This window comes from Dromiciops gliroides, chromosome 2 (genome assembly GCF_019393635.1).
Source record: "Dromiciops gliroides isolate mDroGli1 chromosome 2, mDroGli1.pri, whole genome shotgun sequence".
NCBI classification, from domain to species: Eukaryota; Metazoa; Chordata; class Mammalia; order Microbiotheria; family Microbiotheriidae; genus Dromiciops; species Dromiciops gliroides.
In genome coordinates, this window is record NC_057862.1 from 674,862,864 (window position 1) to 674,887,161 (window position 24,298).

Genomic DNA, 24,298 nt, shown 5'->3' on the forward strand with positions numbered 1-24,298 from the left:
ACAGGAAGCTCTTCCCAATGCCTTCTAATTCTCCTGCCTTCCTCCGTTGTTTCCGATTTGTTCTGTACGTACATGTATGCCATTATTTGTGTGCTTCCTTGTCCATTAGACTGGGAGTTCCCTGAGGACAAGAGCAGTACCTGATGCATAGTAGATGCTTGATAAATATTTATTGACTGACAGTAAAAATTCAAAAATGACCAAAGGCTACAAAAAATTGGGAATAGTTTCATGAAGAAAGTGACATGAACTAGACCTACAAGAAGGAAAAAAAGTATAGGACTTAAAGGAGTAGAAGGGGCGTTCTAGGTAGGAAGAACATCGTGAGAAAAGAAACATCACGAGGGAGTATTCAGGGAACGAATCAGTTTGGCTGAAGTGAAGGAATCAGAGTAACAGGAGGTGAGAGTGGAGAACTGTGAATGCTGAGCCATGGAGCTGAGACGCCGTCCTGTCAGCCGTGGGGAGCCTTCAAAGGCTTTTGAGTAGGGAAATCATGGAACGAGTGGCTGTGTCTGGTTTTCCATAAGTATAGCGAACATGAAGAGGCTGGAGGCTGAAGCCAGTCTAGGAGGTTCTTAGAGTTAGGTCCAAGTACAAGGCAGTGGAAGTCTGGGGAAATGAAAAGGAAAATCTGGCTTTGAGGGAGATTACAAAGGAAGATCTTTACTAAATGTGAAGATGTCAGAAGTAACTCTAATGCCTCAACCCTAGGTAACCAGGAAGATGGTGGGATGACTCTGAGAGAAACTGTCAGAGAGGACATATCCCAGTAGTCACCATTCCTTCAACTGGTCGTACTCTGTTTGCTCAAGGCATTACAACTATGTTTGGCTACTCTCCGTAGTTCTAGTAACTTAGGTTAATTGTGTTGACCTGAAATATTAGCCTTCAGTTTACACAGTGTGGGTTTGTAGTTTTTATTTAGAGGCAGCTGGGTGATGCAGTAGACAGAGCACTAGACATGGAGTCAGAAAGATCTGAGTTCAAATCCTGCCTCAGACACTTACTAGCTGTGTGACCCTGGGCAAGCTATTCAACTGCTGTCTGCCTCAGTTTCCTTAACTGTAAAATGGGAATAATAATACCTCATACATTTCAGGGTTGTTGTGACAATCGGATGAGATAATATTTGTAAAAAAGGACACAATGCCTGGAGCATGATAGGTGCTTATTCCCCTCCCTTCCCTTTGTTATAAATCAATTCTTAATACAACAAAATTTAAGAAACTGGCACAAGGAACTTTTGTTGGTTTGGAAGTAAGTGCTCTTTCTGCTTAAGGTTAAGAACATTGTTAGTGATTTTTGTTATGATGGTATTTGGTGTAATAAAACTTGGTCTTGTAGTATGAATGTATTTCACACAGTCTGCAATTGCCAGAAAAGTGAGTAAAATCAATAGCAGGGTCAGCTGGGTGGTGCAGTGGATAGAGTGTTGGGCCCAGAGTAAGGAAGATCTGAGTTCAAATCCAGCCTCAGACACTTACCGGCTGTGTGACCCTAGGCAAGTCAAGTAAACCTGTTTGCCTCAATTTCCTCATCTAGAAAATGAGCTAGAGAAGGAAATGACAAACCACTCCAGTATCTTTTGCCAAGAAAACCCCAAATGGGGTCATGAAGAATTGGACACACTGAAACAACTGAACAACAGCCACAACCACTAGATAGTTTGACATAGAAACACATCTGATACGGCAAGCAATTGCCAGTCATGGGGGAGAGTTGGGAGGGAGCCCATAGGTATTCCTCAGTAAAGAATTACATTCTCACACACAGTCCAGGTGGAATTAAAGTGGTCTTTTATTGGGCGCTAAGAGAAAGTGACCGTGAGGTAAATCAAAGACTTCACCCCTCAGGCAGGAGGGCTTAGAAACATTCTCCTCCTCCCACAGAGGGAAGGCAAAAGTTTTTCTAGAGAATAGAAGGCGTATCCACTTGAAAACTGGAAGGTTCCCTTTTGAGGTGGGCTGGGGAAAGCTTGGATGCTTTGCATATTCCTGAGAGTCAAGGGGAATTTTTTGGAAGTGATAGTCCTGACCTCGAGTTATCTCAGTCTCCTAGCTCAGGTAGTAGCCACGCCTAATTGACTTTGCTGTTACAGAATTTTATTTCCCTGTGCTTCTTAGGTGTGTCAGTCCTGATATCTGGTTGGTCAGTCTGAACTTTAATAGTCCTTTCATTCCTCAATATGTCTGTCCTGTTATCTGGTCATCTTTGGTTTTGCTTCTCAGGAGAAACTTCTGATTTATCCTAAGCCCCGTGTCAGTCTCCAAAAACTGGAATGTTCAAATTAGACAGTGTGTGAATTGTTAGATTTTATTTTTGCTCCATCAAATAAATACACAGTATTTGAAGGTAGGATTTATAAGGTATACTCCAATGATGTGCTTTACAACACCATAGTTATGGTTTATCTTTTATAATAAAGGAGTTATTATTACTCCCTGTGGATTCCTAAAATGACTTTCATCTTGAGGGATTTCTCAGAAAAGAATTGCCTCTTTGAAATTTACAGCTCTTCCTATTTAGATAGAGTACATCTCTTGAGTTCACATCATAGAGTAAGACCCATTTTTTTTTTTAAGATGGGACTGTAACTTGCTGGCAAAGCAAAATGTCTGCTTTGTGGGAGCATCTTAAGATCATTTAATTATCTACACATTTTAAGAAGGTAAATTTGTCCCACATCCTTGTTTCAAGGGGTACAATTTAAAATAAAAACTTGAATTATTTTGCAGGAATTACTCATTTTTAGAAATATACATGACTGAAACTGGGCTCAAATTTATTGAAAAAGGAACATAGTTTTCAGGCAGTTGTCCCTGAAGATAGATTGGTCTGGTTATATATGATCCATTCTGCAGACTCCAATTGGATATTAGGTCTCTTCCAGAAAGCTTCTTAATTCTGATTCGGTAATAAATTAATTTTCTTATGTAATTTTCATCATGGTATCCTCTCATAGTTTAGAGAAGAATTTTAGTTTAATAAGCTTGGGGAAAAGATTAATGCTTTTACTCACCTTTGCTACCCCATTATTAAGCAGTTCTTTCCCCAATGTGTATTGAAAATGTGAAAGTTATTACTTGTATGATTGAATAGGATAAGTTAAATAAAGTACAGTTCTGGATTTTGGTATTTCCTACAAAGGACCTTTTCCTCTTTAATAATATATAGGGGAGAGCAGCTAGGTGGCGCAGTGGATAAAATACCAGCCCTGGATTCAGGAGTACCTGAGTTCAAATGCGGCCTAAGACACTTGACACTTACTAGCTGTGTGACCCTGGACAAGTCACTTAACCCTTATTGCCCAGAAAAAAAAAATTTTAATTAAAAAAAATAATATATAGGGGAGGGTCAGCTAGGTGGTGCAGTGGATAGAACACTGGCCCTGGATTCAGGAGGACCTGAGTTCAAATCCGGCTTCAGATACTTGACACTTACTAGCTGTATGACCCTGGGCAAGTCACTTAGCCCCAATTGCACTGCAAAAAACAAAAACAAAATAATAATAATAATAATATATAGAAGGAATAGGCAGACTCTTCCTCCCTCCCACCGCCCCCCCCCCCCATTCATTGTGGTGTTCTAATTTGCTAGCTCTGAGTAAGCAAGTTACATTTCACACCATTTAAAACAGCTAGGTGGCACAGTGGATAAAACACTGGCCCTGGATTCAGGAGGACCTGAGTTCAAATCCGGCCTCAGATACTTGAAACTTACTAGCTGTGTGACCCTGGACAAGTCACTTAACCCTCATTGCTCCACCAAAAAAAAAAAGTTCCCTTGCCCACCCTTAATTAACAAGAGGAAATGCCTCTGTGAAGTATGTCATCATCTTTCTGCTCTGTATTATTATTTGAAATGTCCTCTGACAATCCTAAAATCCAAGCGTTACAGTGAATAGCCTGGATTATTGAGAAGCCTGTTCCCTGGGGATTTATGGGGTGTTCAAGAAAGACTAGCAGCTTAAAACAGAAACAAGGCGCTATTTGAATATGGAGTTTTTCTTATTTTAATGCACTCCATTTCAGTGGGCATCCAGATTATCAAAATGTTCAAGGTGGGCAGCTAAGTGGCCAAATGGAGAAAGCACCAGCCCTGGATTCAGGAGGACCTGAGTTCAAATGTGGCCTCAGACACTTGACATTTACCAGCTGTGTGATCCTGGGCAAGTCACTTAACCCTCATTGCCCTGCCCCCCCCCCCAAAAAAGTGATGTTCAAGTAAATATGTGCTGTCTCCTCTGAAGTTACCTCCCATCTACTCTGTACTTGAATACTCTGATTTACATATTGAATCCCCCATTTGAATCAGGTGCCTTCAGAATAGAGACCATTTCTCCCCTTTTCTCTGTATGGGGCACTTAGCCCAGTAAACACTTCAGTACTTCTTGATTGATGCTCAATGAGGGTTGGGTATGTGGGGGAGGGTGTGATTAAAGTGTTCCATGTTCTTGCCTTCAAATTGAGAGGCACAGTGGGGGTGACAGAACACTAGGTATCAGGAGATGTGGATTTGAGTCCGAGATTATTAACTTGGTGGTTGTGGGTCGTCTTTACCACCCTGGGCCTGATCCTCTATGTCAGATGAGGAAGTTGTAATAAATGATCTCTCTGGCCTTTTCAGCTAGTCTCTCTAGTCGTTTACTCTGCCTTGATAGCAAGCGGGACTATGACCAGACAGGGCCAAAAGATGACAACATTCTACCTGTGTTGTTTTTTAATCTTTTAGAAGGAAACTGTAGGCTTGTTTTTGTTTTTAAATGCAGCCATTTTTGCCCTCAGTTTTCCTCAGTTGCCTGCCATTCCCCCAAACTTCCATTATGAGCCCCCATTCTTCAATTAATGACTCCCTACCATGACCACAGTTTTAAGATTCAAGTCCCATGCTTCACTTCAGCAGAGACCATCTCCAGACGTCTTCCACATTTCATTCTCCTCTAAATAATTGCCTGATGGGGGCCCGTCCTTCCAGCTCCCTCTTCTGTAGTGTAGAGGGTAGGGACTTCTGCTTGGGCATATTTATAACCCTGGAGTTTAGCCTAGTGTTGGGAACATAGTAAACGCTTTCTTTATCCACCTATCTAAACTATAGAAAGACACGCATTTATAATTCTCTTTTCATCATTAAATAGAAAAAAGTTCTACCAGCTTCACAGTAATTGTAATTTACAAGCACAGTGAATTCCCATTTCTGCCCCTCAGCCACCACCCCATCTTCTCATTACTGTGTTTTACATTCATGACCAGTCATTCTGATTTTCTCATTCATTTATATAATTTGTTATTTTTACTATCAGAAAAGAAATCGTATAAATCATTATTTTTGTTCTTTTTCTTCCATTTAAAAAGGCCTATAAATTCTGTGTAGGCATAACTTGTCTACCTTTTCTCCTAATCTTTTTTTTTCTTTTTTTTTGTTTTGTTTGTGGGGCAATGAAGGTTAAGTGACTTATCCAGGGTCACACAGCTGTGTCAAGTGTCTGAGGCTGGATTTGAACTAAGGTCCTCCTGACTCCATAGCCGGTGCTTTAACCACTGTGCCACCTAGTTGCCCCTTCTCCTAATCTTTTTTTATATTTTTTAAAAATATTTTCAAATTTTGGAGGGATTTATTTATTGTATTTTCTTTTCAAATCTGTATTCTCTTTCCTCCAATTTCACCTTCTTCCTCCATTGAGTAAGCAAGAAAAACAAAACCTGTTAAAAAAATGTATTGTTAAGCAAAACAATTCCCAAACTGGCCAACTCATAATCTTTATGTACCTAGTAGTTTACACATTTATCGGGCGCCACTGTATTGCACAAGGACATAGAAATGACTCTAATGAAAAATGAAGACAGAAATAGCATTTGGAGCAATATGAGCATACGTGGAGGAGGCCAGTGCCAGAGTGCATTTCTGAGAGCATCGGTGGCTTGGTTTTCCAGATGCCTTAGAGGGGAAGCTACCAAAAAATATATAAAAAACTTAAAAAAAACCAAAACAGGTGATGTGGGATGGTTGGATAGAAGCCCAACCTGGCATCAGGAAAGCCTGGTGACCTCGTGTGTGATCTCAGACCCACAGTGACTTGTGTGGCCTGGACAAGTCGGATAATCTCCATGCCCCAAGCTAGTCTCTAAAACAAGCTACAGCATGGTCGCGGATCTGTATGTGTAGAGGGAATCATGTCATTCCAATGAAATCACAGGTTCAGACCAAAAGAAAAATGTTAAGCAAAAAAAAGGACACTAACACACGTCAGTTTTCTTACATTTGTGTGTGTGTGTATGTTATATATTTTTTGTTATGATGAACTTGATGAACACTAGCAAATATGAATATCTCTATATACAGTAAGCAGAAAAGGGTAAAATCATGAATCTGCATTATGTACAATTAGTTCTTTTTTTAAAAGTGTGTAATTAATTTGTCTCACTGGGTCCAAAGCTGTCTTGCTTGTCTGTATTTCCCGTAGAGCGTCTTTCTGTTCTCTTTTGTGTGTTTAAAAATTTTATTGATGCTCTTTATCATTGTTTTCTTTACAGATCACTTATCCTTAACTTCCTTCTTTCCCCCAGGCCCTCTCCCCCCTCTAAAACATACTCCTCTTTTTTAACTAGGAAGCATAATCAAGGCTGACAGAACCTGTTAGTATATCCTTTTTCATAAACCTTTAAGGATGATCTGCAAATGTATCAAAGATATTTCTTTTTTTTTCTTTTTGCGGGGCAATGGGGGTTAAGTGACTTGCCCAAGGTCACACAGCCAGTAAGTGTCAAGTGTCTGAGGCCAGATTTGAACTCAGGAACTCCTGAATCCAGGGCTGGTGCTTTATCCACTGCGCCACCTAGCCGCCCCCAAAGATATTTCTTGATGAAAATATGAGAAGGTAAAGAAGTCAAGCTTCCACAAATAATTTTCAATTACAAACCACATCTTTATAGTCACAATTAACTGAAAGATACAGAAAATATAAGCTCCCACAGGATTTGACTATTTAAGAGCTTCTGCAAGATTCCTTGACATAATATAAGAAGACATAATAAGAGGGATAAATAACTTTGTCGAATCCTCAGATTTTTAATATGGAAGGAATATGAATAGGAGTATAGGGGCAGCTAGGTGGCGCAGTGGATAGAGCACCAGCCCTGGAGTCAGGAGGACCTGAGTTCAAATCCAGCCTCGGACACTTAACACTTACTAGCTGTGTGACCCTGGGCAAGTTACTTAACCCTCATTGCCCCGCACAAAAAAGAAAGGAAAGAAATGGCAAACCACTCCAGTGTCTTTGCCAAGAAAACCCCATATGGGGTCATGGAGAATTGGACACACTGAAATGAGTCAACAACAAACTTTGTAGATGCATTATTTTGTAGGAAAGTGTATTGAAACCAAATGTGCCAATAATGCTTTAAAAATAATAAAAGCAGGGGGCAGCTAGGTGGCGCAGTGGATAGAGCACCAGCCCTGGAGTCAGGAGGACCTGAGTTCAAATCCAGACTCAGACACTTGACACTTACTAGCTGTGTGACCCTGGGCAAGTCACTTAACCCTCATTGCCCAACCAAAAAACAAAACAAAACAAAAAAAGAATAAAAGCAAAAAACAAAAAAAATTTAAAAGCAAAAAAGGCAAAATGATAATAATAATAATGATGATAATGATAATAATAAAAGCTAGATGAGCTCCATGCACAGCATTCTCCTGGTAGACTAGTCTCCTAACCCTGCCTTTCTGTTTTTGAGCCTTCCCTTCTACCAACACTGAGCCTAGAGCCAAGATAAACAAAGATGAGCCATAAACAAGCAGGAAGCCAAACCACTTACTGTTACAGGAAATTTTCTGTTACCAGGGCTGGCTATAGAATACAGGGCTTTCATGAATCAGATACTCTGTTTTACACAGCTATCAAATAAAACATTACTATGACCAATTTCAAAGAATCAGAGCATAATAAGAATCCCAGCTCTAAGTTAGAGCCATAGTCAGGATAATTGCCTTGATGGTTGAAGAAGGTGCTGCAGGATTAACATATGAACATTAATTATCACTAGACTTTATAAATACCAGGTTAGCATTCTGGCCAACAAAATGCTAGAGAAGCAGCCTATTCTGCATAACAGTTAGACTATCCATCTTGCATGGGCGAACCATATGAATGGTGTGGTAGCAAAGATATTATAAACACATGGATGTTGCTGCTATAATCTAGTTTGCAGTTACTTTGCCCCATACAGCCGCGTTTCTAGCTTTAAATCATAATGGCCTTTATAGACCTGAATGGATCACAATGTTTCTGTTCCGCTTAGCCTTTCAACAGTGAGGATCAAAACCTCACTCACATCTTTGCATAAATCTTTTTTACCCCATAAGCCAGCACCTTAAACTCAAATAATTTGATATTAACATTATATCTGGGGGCTGCTAGGTAGTGCAGTGGATAAAGCACCAGCCCTGGACTCAGAAGGACCCAATTTCAAATCTGGCCTCAGACACTTAACACTTACTAGCTGTGTGACTCTGGGTAAGTCACTTAACCCCCATTGCCTCACAAAAAATAAAATAAAACTTTATGGGGCAGCTAGATGGCGCAGTGGATAGAGCACCGGCCCTGGAGTCAGGAGTACCTGGGTTCAAATCCGGCCTCAGACACTTAACACTTACTAGCTGTGTGACCCTGGGCAAGTCACTTAACCCCAATTGCCTCACTAAAAAAAAAAAAAAAAGTGAAAGAAACATTATATCTGCCCAGAATTTCATTGCGTCTTACTACTAACTCGACTTATACTGTCATAATCATTGTCTCTGTTGTTGTTTTCCACTCTCTTACTTTATCTGACAAATACATCTCTGTCCTAGGCTAGGTCTTTAAGGTGAGAGGCATTTGTAGGAGGCTGAGGAACACGGTGCATAGGGCCCAGGTTCTGGAGAGGAAGGGTCTGTTGTGTGAGCCCTTAGGACTATATTGTGACCTATATCGTGAACTCAATATCCAAGGTTGATTTGAGAAAACTTGATTTCAGGGCCTCGGAGTAAAGGAGAGGGAAACCTCTTAGGGGATTTGAAAATAGATTGGTCAGGGGCAGCTAGGTGGTGCAGTAGATAGAACACTAGCCCTGGATTCAGGAGGACCTGAGTTCAATTCTGGCCTCAGACACTTAACACTTACTAGCTGTATGACCCTGGGCAAGTCACTTAACCCCAATTGCCCTGCAAAAAAAAAGGAAAGAAAGAAAGAAAGAAAGAAAGAAAGAAAGAAAGAAAGAAAGAAAGAAAGAAAGAAAGAAAATAGATTGGTCATTAGACAAAGATCACATATTTAGTGTACTCAAAGTCAAGTTAATATTTCTAGATGGTCTAAAAACTATGTTATTCTTTGTATGCTCTGTTCCTTTTTAAAAAAGAAGTGATTTATTGTTGCTTTTCTTATACTGTTGTTCATTGTAAATGCCTCCCTCCTCCAAAGAAATCCTTCTTTTGACAAAGGAGTATAATTTTTGAAAGAACCATATCTGACAATATGTGTTTCATTCTGCGCCCATAGTCCACTACTGCTTAGCGGAGTGGCCTTGATTATCAGTCTTCTCAAGTCAGTTTTAATCACAACATTGATCAGAGTTTTGATACCTTTCAAATCTTTTAACCCTTTGTATTATTGTGGTCAGCATGTAACTTGTTTTCTTGTTTCATGTGATGGAAATGCATACCTTGGGCCTTGCCCTCTCCTAGGCTGGTTCCCTTCAGACCCTTCATTTTAATGAGGGCCACCAGGTCAGCCATGGCTTTGTTCCTTTCCAGGCTGCACTCCTGCCTCTCCCTGACTTTCTCCACAACATCCCCAAAATGAGAACCTTCCTCTTCCCCTACCCAACTTCTGCTTTTCAGCTCCCTTTTGTATGTGGTCCTCTCCACTTAAAATGGACAGGGACGGGGCAGCTAGGTGGCGCAGTGGATAGAGCACCCGCCCTGGAGTCAGGAGGACCTGAGTTCAAATCCGGCCTCAGACACTTAACACACACTTACTAGCTGTGTGACCTTGGGCAAGTCACCTAACCCCAATTGCCTCACTAAAAAAAAAAAAAAAAAATGGACAGGGACTGTCTTTCTGCATGTAATCCTATTCCTAGTGCTTACCAAGTGCCTAGCACAGAGAAGATGCCTAATGAGTGCTTGTTGACTTGAATTGACTTAGTTTTGCTTATTTTGTCCTGCATTAATTCATGTCTTCCCAAGCTTCTCGGAATTTCATCAACCAGAAAGCATTTATTAAGTGCCTACTATGTGTCAGGTTGGTACAGTGGATAGAGTGCTGGACCTGGAATCAGGAAGGCTCATCTTTCTGAGTTTAAATCTGGCCTCAGACACTTACTAGCTGTGTGACCCTGGGCAAATCACTTAACCTTGTTTGCCTCAGTTCTTCATCTGTAAAATGAAATGGAAAAAGAAATGATAAATCACTCCAATATCTTTGCCAAGAAAAAACCAAAACCTAAATGGGGTCACAGAGAGTTGGACATGACTGAAATAACTGAACAACAACATGTCGGGCACTTCACCCAATGCTGAAGAGATGAAGACAAAGTGAACATTCTCTCTGCCCTCATCTGATGTCCCATCTCTTCGCCATAACAGCCCTTCGGGGTAAAGTAGGGCAAGGTTTTCCCAGAATCCCAAATGTTAGGTCTGGAAGACACCCGAGAGTCTATCTTTGCCTGTTTTATGGATAAGGAAATTGAGGCCTAAGAAGGTAAGAGTTTGCCAGAGGTCACACTTGTTGAGTGTCAGAAGTGGTCCTTAGAAGCCAAGGCATCTGCCTTTCTACTGCCCCCCATTTGTGACTGTGGAGAAGACTGGGACCTGCCTATGGAGTGGCCAAGCTAGGACTGCAGCCCAGACTTACTGACCCCATAAGCCACAATGCCTCTACTCCTTTGTCTGTTCCTCCTTGACTATTCACCAGTGGCTGGTTATGGCTGGCTCAAGCCTAACGTTTTTGAAAAGGATTTTTTAAAAATTGTTCGTAAGCAGCATCTGTTTAAAGGAGAACATTATGTTGCCATTAAGCAGAGGTACTAGTTTGAACCACGGTAAAGGCTAGTTCAGAGGACTGTGAGAGTGCTAAAACAGTCATGGAAGTTGAGAATGTGTGGTGTAATTTTATACAGCCTCATTTTCTGGTGTTGGCTGTAGGCGTGATAGAAGTCTGTTACAGTGGCTTACTAGCTTTCTCTCCCTACCTTCCCATTCAGATCTGAGGATAGGAAGCTAAAGAAAAGGGGAAACAGGGCAGCTAGGTGGCACAGTGGATAAAGCACAGGCCCTGGATTCAGGAGGACCTGAGTTCAAATGCGGCCTCAGACACTTGACACTTACTAGCTGTGTGACCCTGGGCAAGTCACTTAACCCCCATTGCCCTGCAAAAAAACCCAACCAACCAAACAACCAAACAAAAACAACAATAACAACAACAAAAAGAGTACCTGAGTTCAAATTCAGCCTCAGACACTTGACACTTACTAGCTGTGTGACTCTGGGCAACTCACAACTCCAATTGCTCTGCAAAAAAAAAAGAGAAAAGAAAAAGAAAAAAAGGGAAAAGGGGAAATGCTGTATTTGGTGATAAATTTGTACCAACTGAGCCAAGACTGGTAAAAATTTAAAGTGTTTCGGCTGTCATTTTGTTCAAATTTTCTTCCAGTTTTAAGAGGGGAACTATCATATGTCAGATGCCAAAGTTGATCAGTAGTCCTCTGATCCAGGCAATTCTGGACTGGTGCAAGTAATGGGAGATTAGAAATGAAGTGTTTTGACCTACTGTGATGGACTAGATTCTTCTCACCAATGCAATGGTACAGAAGAGTTCCAGGGAACTCATGACGGAAGAGGATCTCCAAATCCAGGGAAAAAAAAAGAACTGTGGAGTATAGATGCTGATTGAACCATACTATTTCTTTTATTTTGGGTGCTATTGTTTTTTTTTTCTATTTTGAGGTTTTGCATCACTGCTCTGATTTTTTCTCTTGTAACAGGATTAATGCAGAAATAGGATTAATGTTATTATGTGTATATATATATATATCTATATGGATATGGATATGATATAGAGATATATAGATATAACCTATATCAGATTATCTGCTGTCTAGGGGAGGGGGGAGGGAGAAAAATCTGAAATGGTAAAGCTTGTATAAACAAAAGTTGAGAACTATCTTTACATGTAACGGAAAAAATGTAATGTAAAAAAAAAAAAGAAATGAAGTGTTAAAAACATTTCTTCTGACAGCGAGGTGGTCCAGTGGATAGAGAGCACTTGGCACCACATGGGATAGTGGAGGGAATGTGAGTGAGGAGGCTAGACTGACACCTAGGTTGTGAATTAGGTTGTCTGGGAGGATGGTGGTGCCCTTGACAATGACAAACTAAAAACAAATCAAAGGAATAAAAAAAAAGCTGATTTCCTTTTCAATATTTGGTCAAACTCTTCCTTTATCCATAGATCTGACAGGTGTATTTTCCCATGTTCTCCTAATTAACTTATGATACACTTTTTATATCAAAATCATTTATCCATGTTGGTCTATGCCTAGTTTCTGCCAAATTGCTTTCCACTTTTTCCAAAAATTTTTGTCAAATGATAAGTTCTTACCCAAAAAAACTTGGATCTTTAGGTTTACCAAACACTAGATTACTATTCCAAGACCACCAGAAGAGGGTTTAGCCTTGGCAAGAGGACCCACCTCTGATTCAAATACTGAGGGAAGGGATCAGAGCGTAGGAATGATGAGTGGTCGTGAATTGTACAGGAGGAGATGAAGGGACTCATCAAGGGCCATGAGGTGCTTTCTTGATACCTCTCCTCCCTGACGGTTAATGTGTTCTGCACTTTTATCCCAAATATCCGTCATGAACTTAGATGATATAAGTGCTTTGAGATCTTTGTAAATTTCCCTAAGCAGCAGTATAACAAAGGGGAAAGATCTCTGGACATGGAGTCAAGAGACCTTAGCTCTAGGCTGACTTCAAACATGTACCTGATGTGTGACTTGTGGGTCATTTCCATGATGTCAGTTTCCCCATCTGTAAAATGAAGATAACAATGTTTTGTGCTTCCATATCCTACAAGGTTGTTCTAGGGAAATCATTTGGTCAATCTAAAATTGACATACATTTGAATCTCGATGCAGATCGAACCATACTATTTCTATTGTTTTTGTTGTTGTTTTTCTTTTTTGAGGTTTTTCCTTTGTGCTCTGATTCTTCTCTCATTACATGCCTAATGCAGAAATATGTTTAATGTGATTGTACATATATAACCTATATCAGATTACTTGCTGTCTTGGGGAGGGAGGGAGAAAAATTTGAAACTAGAAATCTTAAAAAAAAACAAACAAGTGTCGAAAACTATCTCTACATGTAACTGGTAAATAATAAAATATTCATATGAGGAAAAAAATTTTAGTTGATATACAAATGTGAATTGTTCATTCTGATTGGATAGAAGGTACTATATAACTATATAAGAGTAAATTATAGCTAATATTTCCAACAACAGAACAATTAAAAATTTTGAAACTGCTTCTATTAGAAGTTCAAAGAGTTGAAACAGCATTGCAGTACAGAGCATGTATGTCTATGGGACAAAGAGTATAACCTTTAAGCAAAGGCTTATAAGAAAGTGGCAAGACTAGAAGCTGCTGACAATTCATTCAAAAAATCTGAATTTCAACCATTTGCCAACTATATTTTAGGCCTGGGTACTTTCATGATGCTACTAAATCTCTGAGTCACTAAATCTATGGGAGGTTTCAACTTTTATAGATTAATCTCATTGGGAAAACCATTTGCAATCTAATGAAACAACTTCACCCCCTTCCTACAGCTTTGAGCTATATTTACATCTCTGAACCATTTTTGAATTAGCAGTGTTTATTAAGTTTGAGGAAGGATGAAGAAGTTTGGAAAGAGCCACAGCCACAGTGGTGAGTGGGATAATGAATCAATTAGGAGAAAATTAAGATTAGTAAAAAGGAGGATGCAAGATGGGGCAATCTCCTGGAGAAGTCAGATGGAATGGAATCACTTGTGCATTTATAGAGCAGTTTGCTTTGGCAAGGAGAAGGACCATCTCTTAAGGTAAAAAGAGTTAAAGGAAAAGATGGGAGCAAAGAGCATTTAAGTGATGTGAGATGAAGAGGGAAAAGGAGGGATGGTCTCAGTTTTTTTCAGTAAAATATGAGGCAAGGTCTTCTGCTGAGAGGGTTGGAAGAAGGGATGCTTCAAGAAGTTGGAGGAGGTATGAAGAAGTTTGGAAGCGCCACAGTGGTGAGTGGGATAATGCATCAATCAGGAATATGTTCAAGGATTGCCCTTTTAAAATGGAACAGCTCCATTCAGCAGCAAATGAGTAGAAGCAAAAGTAGCATATGGTGGGAAAAGTCCAGGGTTGAGGCATGGCCAGAAATGATTGGTGATGAGATGAGAGAAGGGGGCGAGGAGCTTGAGTACAGAGAATGGTGCACAGTCGGACTGGCTCGCCAAGGAGCCAGCATAGGGAAGGGAGGAAAATGTGACCAGTGCCAAGGATGGTGTCCTGGGGAATAACTGAGGGACAGAAGGAGCGGAGATCACTGGGAGGATGAAGAACAGAAGTTGGGGTCATAGGGTGGAGGGAAAGACAAAGATAAAAGTTCTGTGATCAGAAAAAGGAATCTCAAGAGTTCATGAAGTGGGAAGTAGAATGCTTGTGGGTGATGGCAAGATCATTGTGTGTAGCCAAGGTGGACCCGCTGAGTGGGCCATGGGAAAGGAGCAGGGGTTCATCATTCCTTCCTTCCTTCATTCATTCATAGTAAGCTACCAAAAAGAAGACAAAAGGTCTCTGGAGATAAGATAAATTTGTCAGTGAACCTTCCTATTTCTTTACTCTCCGTAAATAAATTTATTTACTCTCAATTCCTGATGCATTATAGTCTCCCTCCCCTTCTTCTCTCCCTCTCCTCCCCACAAGAACCCGCCCCCTGCTCAGCCTAGAATCCATGATGTTATCAATCTGTTACTACAGAGATGCCTAAAAAGAGTCCTTTGCTCACTTCTCTTCTTTAATCTTCCTTACAGAAATAACACCCCTTGATTTTTGTCCTCTCCTTCACATACTGTTGTTAACCTCCTTCCTTTTTCTTTTCCCTATAGCATATCCATGAGCTCCGACTTCCAGCATTACAGCTTCAGAATGCCTAACATCGGGTTCCAGAATCTGCCTCTCAACATATACATTGTGGTTTTTGGCACTGCGATTTTTGTCTTCATACTCAGTTTACTCTTCTGTTGCTACTTAATCAGGTAAATCAACTTTGTCATTTCTTTCTATGGAATTTCAGCCTATTTTAAGCAATAAAATAAATATATTCTCTAAGTGAAAACTTTTTGTAGGGAGAAATCATACACTTTTAGAATTGATATTTGGTCACTCATATGTATTACTCTTTTCCATCTAGCAATTGTTGAATTGAAGGATTAAATAGTCTTTTTTATATTATTCCTGTTAGATACAGAGAGATCCATTTCCATAAGTTTCAAATGACTTACAGTCATGATATGATAATTGAGAATTATACAGAATCACTGCTCAGGAATGTAGAATATTGTCAAAAAAGAAGAACTTCTGATACTCTACAGCATACCTCAAAAATCAAGCTTCTTTTCCCTAAAACATTTGTTTTTATTTCTTGCCTGACAGTTTAGGTGTTTTCAGTGGATCTCTCTCCAATAAGAAGTTACTGGGTGCCACGTGTACATTGTTCTTTCTGCAGCACCAGCTACAAATTAGTTATGTCTCATTTTGAATTCCATTCAGTTGTTTCACCCTGGTGCCCTGGCTTAAAATGAAAAATGAGTCCTGATTTTCAAATCTAAGAGTGAGAATATATGATATCATTAAAGCATAATGAGTGAGAAGAACTTTTTGTATTAGGAGTAGAAAATGAGTCATGTGTTTTTAAACAACCATACAATTAATATTAATTTAATGTGTTTAAATCATAGCTTAGAATGGAGAAAAATCGCTATAAAAATTGCTTTTATAATAACTTATTCTAAGTCAGTGGGTTATTGTGGGTCCTTCTCAGGGCTGAGCAACTCTCCCTGATGGTTCAAAACCAAAGAATCCATGGTGCGATTTGGGCTTTTCTGGTAACAGTGATTTCCTACCGTACGGAGAAAATCAAAGAAATACTTGGTTAGAAATGCAGGAGCTGTGTGTAGTGAAGTATTAGTTGTTCTCTGAAGTTCTGATGTACGTAAACCCCTCTCTACATGAATTTTTAGGCTTTGACCATAGATGTAACTTTGTCATATTTGCCAGTTAACTGTAGTTGTGCTGAGAGAAGAGAGATCCTTTGTGTTTTAAAACCTATTTCTTGGTAGAACTCTTGTTTTTTCCAGGCTGCTTTAGTTTAGTTCACAAATAGGTTGTAATTGAGTTTATTGCAAAGCAGTGTTTCTGAAAACTGCAAGACACAGAGAAGTTGTATGTGGACAAGACCTCAAATCAATTTGGTTCCCAGCAGTGCAGACGTCATGAAGCGGGGAGGGATCACTAACACACTGGGCGGTAAGGTCTTTCTGCAATAACATCTTGACAAGTCTAGACCATCGGCCTGAATCCATTAAAATGTAATAGGGATAAGTCTTTCACTCAGGTTGGAGAAATCAACTTCAGAAGTACAAGAGAGGGGAGGGGTGGTTGGAAAGCAGTTTGAAAAAGATCTGCAGGTTTTTCCAGGCTCTGGCCCCTCATTCTGGAGTGATACGTACAGATAAAATCTTGTGGTGAACCCAGTCCACACAGTTTCTTGGTTTTCTCCATCTTCACTTGTGTGGGGGCCAAATTTACTATATGGAGAGTTAATTAAGTGGCTGGAATACTGGGGTCCTGGAATACTGGGGTCCTGGAAATAATGAGAGACCTCTAGGTTCAAAGCTCCCTCCCCTCTGAACTGCCTTTTTAGATATTTCTCCCAGACCAATAAGAAAGGAGCCTAACAGTCTCTTTTCCACAAATGAATCAGATTTTATTAATGGGAATAAAGTAAACAGCAAAGGTGAAATTAATAAAATCAAAGACAAGGGAATAGGGGAAAAGGAATACCTATAATCCTCCTAGCTCTAACCCTAAGTCTATACAATCCCCAAATTCGCTTCCAGTTCAGCTAATTCCAAAGATCAGAGTTTGTATTTTAACTCACCACCTGGAACCTGCAGCTTCAATGGAAAGAACAGCTTACAGCCAGGTTTGAAGGACTCGTTTGCTGCTGCTGCTGCTGCTGCTGCTGCTGCTGCTGCTGCTGCTGCTGCTGCTCACACCACAGGAGGAGAGATAACTCTGGAAGGAAGCGCTGCGATCTCCCCTCAGCGAGCATTTAATCTTCCTCCCCCAAAAAGGGAGATCCTTCAAAAACTGCCTATGGAGCGGGGTTTCTCCTTCTGACCTCAGCAGGCCAGGTGTGGCCTCTCCCAATGAGTCAGCCAAATTCCAATAATCTTACCACCCTTGCCAGTGAGCAAATAGGAGCAAAGGCAGTGGATGGTGGGAGTCATCCAGGGGTGGAGCTTGGCAAGGCATGATGAACTATGGGATGATGGATGAAAGATGGTGTAGAGTATAACCCTCTGTTTTACCAGGAGGTTGGAGAGGAGAGCCGACGGAGGCGTAACGGCCTGGGGAAGAGCTGGGGGGGGGGGTCACCAGAAGAACAGGATTAGGAGTCATCAAGAAAAGACAGAATGAGCGACGAGCAACAGAGCATCACGTGTGAGGAGCATCACATGTGAGGAGCACCACGTAGGCCCATAAACAGAACTGTAAAGTTCATGGGAGGGAATAACGTCTAAGGAGATGAAAGAGAGGAAGAGGCCAGGGGATGAAAAATGCCAGGCCAAGCAGTTTGGATTTTCTCCCAAATGGGGTCACAGAGTCAGACATGACTGAAACAAGTGAACTAATGACAGGAATTTATTCAGTGGGGGAGGAGGAGGAGGAGGAGGGGGATTAGGGGTCAGACCTGTGAGATTTAAAATTGGATACTAGAGCATTAATCTCCCCTCTTTAACCCTTCCCTTAATTTATCTCCCAGACTAGTAAGTGGAAGAAGCCTCTGGTCTCTACTTAGAGCTTTTATTGTGTGATTAGAGGGATAGGAAAGTAGAAATATAAAACAAATAGTCTTAAGTCTAAGCTTAGTCTATATTCCATATAAAACTCACCCAAAGCCCAAGGCCACCTTTAGGGAGGAGAGCCGCGTCAGGCACGTGCTGCTAATGGCGAGCCGGGCCGCGTCCAGCTCTAGTCAGCATCTGTCTGTCGCGCCAGTCCTCGCACCACAGACCTTTACCTTTTAGGAAAGTCATTTTGTCAATTAGGAGGTTGGATCTGGAATAGGGAAAGACTTGAGATGGGGAGACCAGATAGGAGTCGATTGCAACAGTTCATCAAGAGGTGACAGGGCCAACATGATGTAAGGGGACAGTTGTCCTCTGTTTCCCCACCTCCTCCCCGTCCCGTTCACTTCTCCCCCTCCTCCTTCCCAGGTCCCCAGTGATCCCTTCTTGGCTAAATCCAGTCCTCAGGCTTCTCGATGTCTCTGCAGCATTTGGCATCACTGATCTTCCCCTTCTTCTTTACCTTCTCCCCTCCCTGGGCTTTCACGACCTGCCCTTCTCAGCCACCTTGGCTGGATCATCAGCTCTGTCCTAGCTGCTCCTCAGCCCCTTCTCCGGAGCTCCAGTCCCCATCTCACCAGAGTGGCCCACAGGCATCCCAGACTCATCATGTCCCAAACCAGTGTTATTTCTAAGCCCCATCCTTCCTCTTCACTTTCCCGTTTCTGAAAAGGGCACCACCATTCGTCTGAGGAGTCCGAATACTGAAGGGCTTTGAGGCCTACAATGTAAGGATCATTATAGGGACTGGGGAGACTGATCTTGGAAAAGAGAAGGATGACATGATAGCTGTCTTCAAGAATTCAAAGGGCCTTTATGCAGAGGAAGGATCAGCCTTGTTGATTTGGCTTCTGAGGGGCTCACTTTGTAAAGAGGCAAATGGAGGCAGACTTGCTGACCGTAAGACCAGCTTCCTGGAGGGGCCTGGGCCCCTTTTCTTAGCAGCCTTCCAGCAAAGAGTAGATGTTTGTTGAATGCATTGTAACGGAGAATCTTTTTTTCAGGGATGGTTTGGGCCAGGTGGCTTCTGAGGTTCCTTCAAGCTTGGAAATTCTGTGATTTTGTGACGATTTAAATATTAAGAAATACTGTCAGGACCACTGTAGTATGAAGCAATAGATATTATAAATGGCACTGTGTAGATCACAGGCAATTTGCCAATTTAATGTTTAAAACCGAAACTACTAATAAAGATGACAGACTACATTTCACATGAAGCATAAGGAAAAGGAAACAATTATTAAATGAGGCTTAGGAGAATAAAGTATTTAATTTCACTCTAAAATGTATAAGGGCCTATTATAGGCTGCTGATTATTTTTTAAATCCACTAAGCCCTTAATCTTATTAAAAGAGTGGAAAAATCCTAATAACGTCTATCGGTCTCTTCTATGTAAGCTTTTGAAACCATGGATTTATGTGATGGCATAGTACTTCACTGGGTAATTGTGTTTAATGAGCTACTATGAAAACATAAGCAAAGGAATAAAATGTGATTGTACACATGGATAATTTTTTATCATACAAACTTAATGCATTGCATCTTCAGGTTAGTTGCTTGAATTTTTCAATTATGCAGAACCTGGAGGTTTTTATTTATTCCTTTTTAGCCTTTCAAATTCTAAATTTAGAAGAAACAAGTAATCTGTCAGTCTGGAGAGCTAAAATGCAATATCTCATAGTTTTAATGGAATACAGAAAATTTCAATTATCTATTAAGGAATATAGGAGTATTCAGGGAAATTTCGTAGTTTCATATTCACGGGTTTTTTTCCTGATTAGGAAAACTGTGTTTCTATTTATGGGCATTAAACCAAAATTATATGAAATCTGCAAACTAGAAACAAGTTATTTCTTATTTGGTGGTATGTCAGACATTATGTCCAAAAGCTCAGAAGGATTGTTAGATTTTTTTTAATGTTATTACACGAAGAGTTATGTTCTGGAAATAAATATGGTTTGCCATAGCATTTATGTAATGAAGGCCTGCTCAGCCAGCAGTTTAATTTTCAGTGTTCTGACCTTGAGACTGGCAACTTTATTCATCTCTGTAAAATTTTTGGCACTTAATAAATGGAAATAACTTTGGGAAATAGCACGGCTATTACTGAATACACAAGCATTGACTATTGGCTTCTAAATAAATTCCTTGAGCATTAAGAAAGTATTGGAGAGGCTGGCTGGTTCAGAATCATGGACCTCAGTTATAGGCCCAGCCCTGCCGCTTGCTATCTACATGCCTTTGGGTCTACTATCCTCATCTGGAAAGCAGGTTGGACCGCACTGCCCCTGAGGTCTCTTCCGGATTGAAATCTGTGACCCCTGTGATCAGTGTTTTTTCAAGACTTCACAACCCTGAAAGATCCAGGTTTAGAAGAGAAAGAGCACGGGGCTGGCGAAGGCGACAGTTCATCCATTCAGCAACTTTCTTTGATAACGATGTCACTTTTAAAAAGGCAGGTGTGAGCACATCTCTCTGGAGGAAGCCACCTTCAGTAGGTTCATTGAGACAAGCCGAATTTTTAGATTGCGGTTCCTGCCACCAGTTGAATAACTATGCTGGTGAGGTACTGGGGATTCAGTCTATCAATTCTTTTCTTCTCCCCCACCCCAACTTTTATAGCCGATTGCCTTAATTCTTGAGATAAAGCTGAGCAGTCTGCAGACTTTTTAAAAATGAAGGATTATTCTTTTCCTTTTTTTCTTTTTTAAAGAAAACAGTAGCACATTGTGCAAAAGGTTCAATTTTAGCTAAAAGCTTACACGTGAGGTTTACATATATTTGGCTTGTCTTTAACCACAAAATACAAAATGTACTTAGAATAAAATGTATTTAGAGTCAAAGCTAAATTCAGGATTTGGGGGTTTTCAGTCTGTTCACCATTTTCCCCAGGAAAAAAAACACTATGTGCTAAAAATTTGAAATCTACTTGAAATTTATTTACCACTTTTGATTATTAACCTATTAAGTGAATTTCATTCTCTTCAAGTGCATAAGCTTTTTCTAAGATACTTGTTGAGGTGAGAGGGTGATGAAATTCAAATGAAGGCAGTGCTAGGTGCGGAATAGAGTGAATCACAGTGGTACAGATATATCCCTCCCTTCAGGAAATCCAGTCTAGAACAGTGCGAACCAAACAGGCCCACTCAAGGGTGATTATTTGGTTTACAAAATGATTCTTTGCCTTATAGAACAATTTCTTTCAATAGTGTGTTTCTATATTCATTGGAGGGATCTGAAAGGTCATTTAGTTCACCTGCTTCATCCTGCAGATGAGGGTACTGAGCCCCATAGAGGGGAAGTCATTTGCCTCCGGTCACACAACTAATAAAAATGATGATGAATCACACTTATGCAATATTAAGGTTTGCAAAGAAATTCCCTCACAACAGCCCTGTAAGGCTTGTGCACACCCTGAAAAGCCTGAAGTTCAAAGGGCTGAATGCTAACAAGGATCTGAGCTCAGACCTGCTCTTTCCACCACACCAAAGTTGGAGCTTCTCTGCCACGTTCTCTTGTCAAACCGAGCATCAGGTTTGTGTGTTTGGGGCTGGACCCCCGATGTATGGAATTCCAAGAACCTGGTATGTATCTCCGACCTTTAGAAAATCGCCAAGGGACCCAGAAGAGCTCCGCATTGGGCCTGTGCAGACCGGTTGGCGCGAAAAGCCTATTCACCAAACAGCCTGAGTCTTGACAGCACATCAGAGCCAAAAAATGGAGGCTCGAGCATTCATTCTATGGGAAGGAGCAGTCAGCTGGGTGGAATCCGCAGGGCAAGGCTTTCCAGATTAGGGACATTTTGAGTCAAATTTAAAAGCAACAACAGGATGATCCAAAGTCCAGAGAATGAATGGAGCGTGGGTTCTGTGGCAAAGAGCTGCCTGTTTTGGCTGGGGTGATAGGACCTGAGGCCATAAAGGGGCTGAAAGGCAGGGTGGGAGGATGTTCCCCGAGAGCAGGGAATCCTGCTTTGTCCCTGTGTTTGCCCAGCGCTTGGGTCGTTGACCTTCTGCCTGCTCTTTTCTTTCTTTCAGGCTGAGACACCAGGCCCACAAAGAGTTTTATGCCTACAAACAGGTGAGACTATTCAAAGTTGTTTCTACCTTTTCTTTGACTTGGTTTCTTCCTGAAAAAGGAGAACCAGCACTCTGAACTGCTGCTTTGGGCTGTGCCGTAAGAAGTCATTGGGCACTGAGCCCGAGGCCCGCTGCGGAGTGGGCGCCTTGTCAGTCCTGCCAGGTGCCCATTTCTATTTATTTAGCACTGAAGTTTTCACTCACAATCGAGAATCAAGATATCCAGGCCAGGCCTTTGTACTTAGAACCCTGAGACTACAGAAAACTAAGAACCCAACATAGTGACATGACAGCAAACTTACCACAGTGTGGGATCAAAAGAACTCTTGGGCCAGTTGGAGTGAGGTACGGAATCTATTGTTCCTGCATTTAACTTTTTACTGTTGTCACTTGTAGGTGTTCCAAAAATTTGAATTTGACAATAAAATATGCATTTCAAGCAAATGCACATATGAGAATAGTTAAATGTAAAAAATTTGGGCTAAAAGCAGGAGAAGTTGAAGAAAATATGAATAAACCAATAAACTACATATTAAAAGTTATTCAAGGGGCAGCTAGGTGGTGCAGTGGCTAGAGCACTGGCCCTGGATTCAGGAAGACCTGAGTTCAAATCCAGCCTCAGACACTTGACTAGCTGTGTGACCCTGGGCAAGCCACTTAACCCCAATTGCCTCACAAAACAAAACAGTTGTTCAGTTAAATTCATATGGGTAAATTTTAGATCTAGTCTGAAAATATTTTTATTAAATGATTTCTAAAGGCTGCTACAGTTCATTTGTCACAATATTCAACTATCCTTGAATGAAGTCGACCACTTCTTCACAAGATCACCCCCAAACCTAGTGCACGTGTGCCAGTGTCTGCCTTTAAATCCTTTTAGAGTTATTTGCGAGGGAGTATCCAAATGTTGTGTGTACTGCTTTAAGTTTCTGCCATCCAAGAATCAAATCTAGAGTTGGACTGGATTTTTACATGGCCAAACATTTTCTGATTTTGTGTGTAGAGATCAGCACCATAAAGAGTTCTTAGCATCCCATTAAGGAAAACAGGGCAAAGCGTGAGAGCCGAAGCTATTTAATGTGGACTCTGTGGTTTGCATTGATCATAATCACTCTAGTAGTTTCTTTCTCTAGAGCTAAAACGCCCTAGACTTTTAAATGGCAATTTTGTTAGTAGACATTCAATAAACCATCATTTTGGCTTTGATTTGGATGTAGCATTTTATGGTAAGAATTAGTCTTCTCAGATGCCACACCCATTTATCAGTTTGTGCATCACCTCCTAGTGAAGTCACCTAGCAGAGTGCTACACTGAGGCATGTTAGTGATGACCTGTCCAGATGAGTCCCGAGCCTGAACTTTTTTTCTAAATAATAATTCTCAACTTTCTGTGTTTATGGTGATCGCCAAATTTGTCTAACTAAGCCTGAAAAAGTACTTTCAGCTGTTAGTAACAGTCTCCTATCACATCATATATTTTTTTTTTCAAAACAGAACAAGATTTATTTTAACAAGAATGAATTAAAAAAAAAAAACACAAACAGGATCAGTAGAATCATGGGAAAGGAAATAAAATGGGGAAAGGGAAATTATAATACCTGAAAAAATACCACCGCCCAGGAATCAGCTGAAAATACGCAGCAGAAAGCCTGTGGCTTTCCAGCTTCCACCTAGAATCACATCATATATTTTTAAGGGCTCTTCAAAAATACCAGTATTAAGTGCACAACTTGTCTCATAAATGAGAAGTTTAAAAGGCAGGCAAGTGAAAGAACTATTAAGAGAGACTTCAGAGGATAGCTGGGTGGTGCAGTGGAATAGAGCACTGGCCCTGGAGTCAGGAGGACCTGAGTTCAAATGCAGCCTCAGACACTTAACACTTACTGACTGTGTGACCCTGGGCAAGTCACTTAACCCCAATTGCCTCACCAAAAAATAAAAAGAGAGAGAGACTTCAGTAGTTTAACTAGATTATAGAGCATTGGTTGCCCTTTAACTTTAGCGGGGAACTCAGCA

At 40.8% G+C, this 24,298-nt stretch overlaps 1 protein-coding gene across 1 annotated transcript in view; it reads left to right on the top strand.

Annotated features, from left to right (window-relative positions):
* The window catches only part of RNF24 (ring finger protein 24), a 106,114-nt gene that overhangs the window by 57,819 nt on the left and 23,997 nt on the right, over positions 1 to 24,298 (top strand). The window contains exons 2-3 of the mRNA XM_043986663.1: positions 15,178 to 15,327; positions 22,242 to 22,284. Coding sequence (XP_043842598.1) covers positions 15,185 to 15,327; positions 22,242 to 22,284 — 186 coding nt within the window. The 5' untranslated portion in view covers positions 15,178 to 15,184. The remainder of the gene's footprint in view (positions 1 to 15,177; positions 15,328 to 22,241; positions 22,285 to 24,298) is intronic.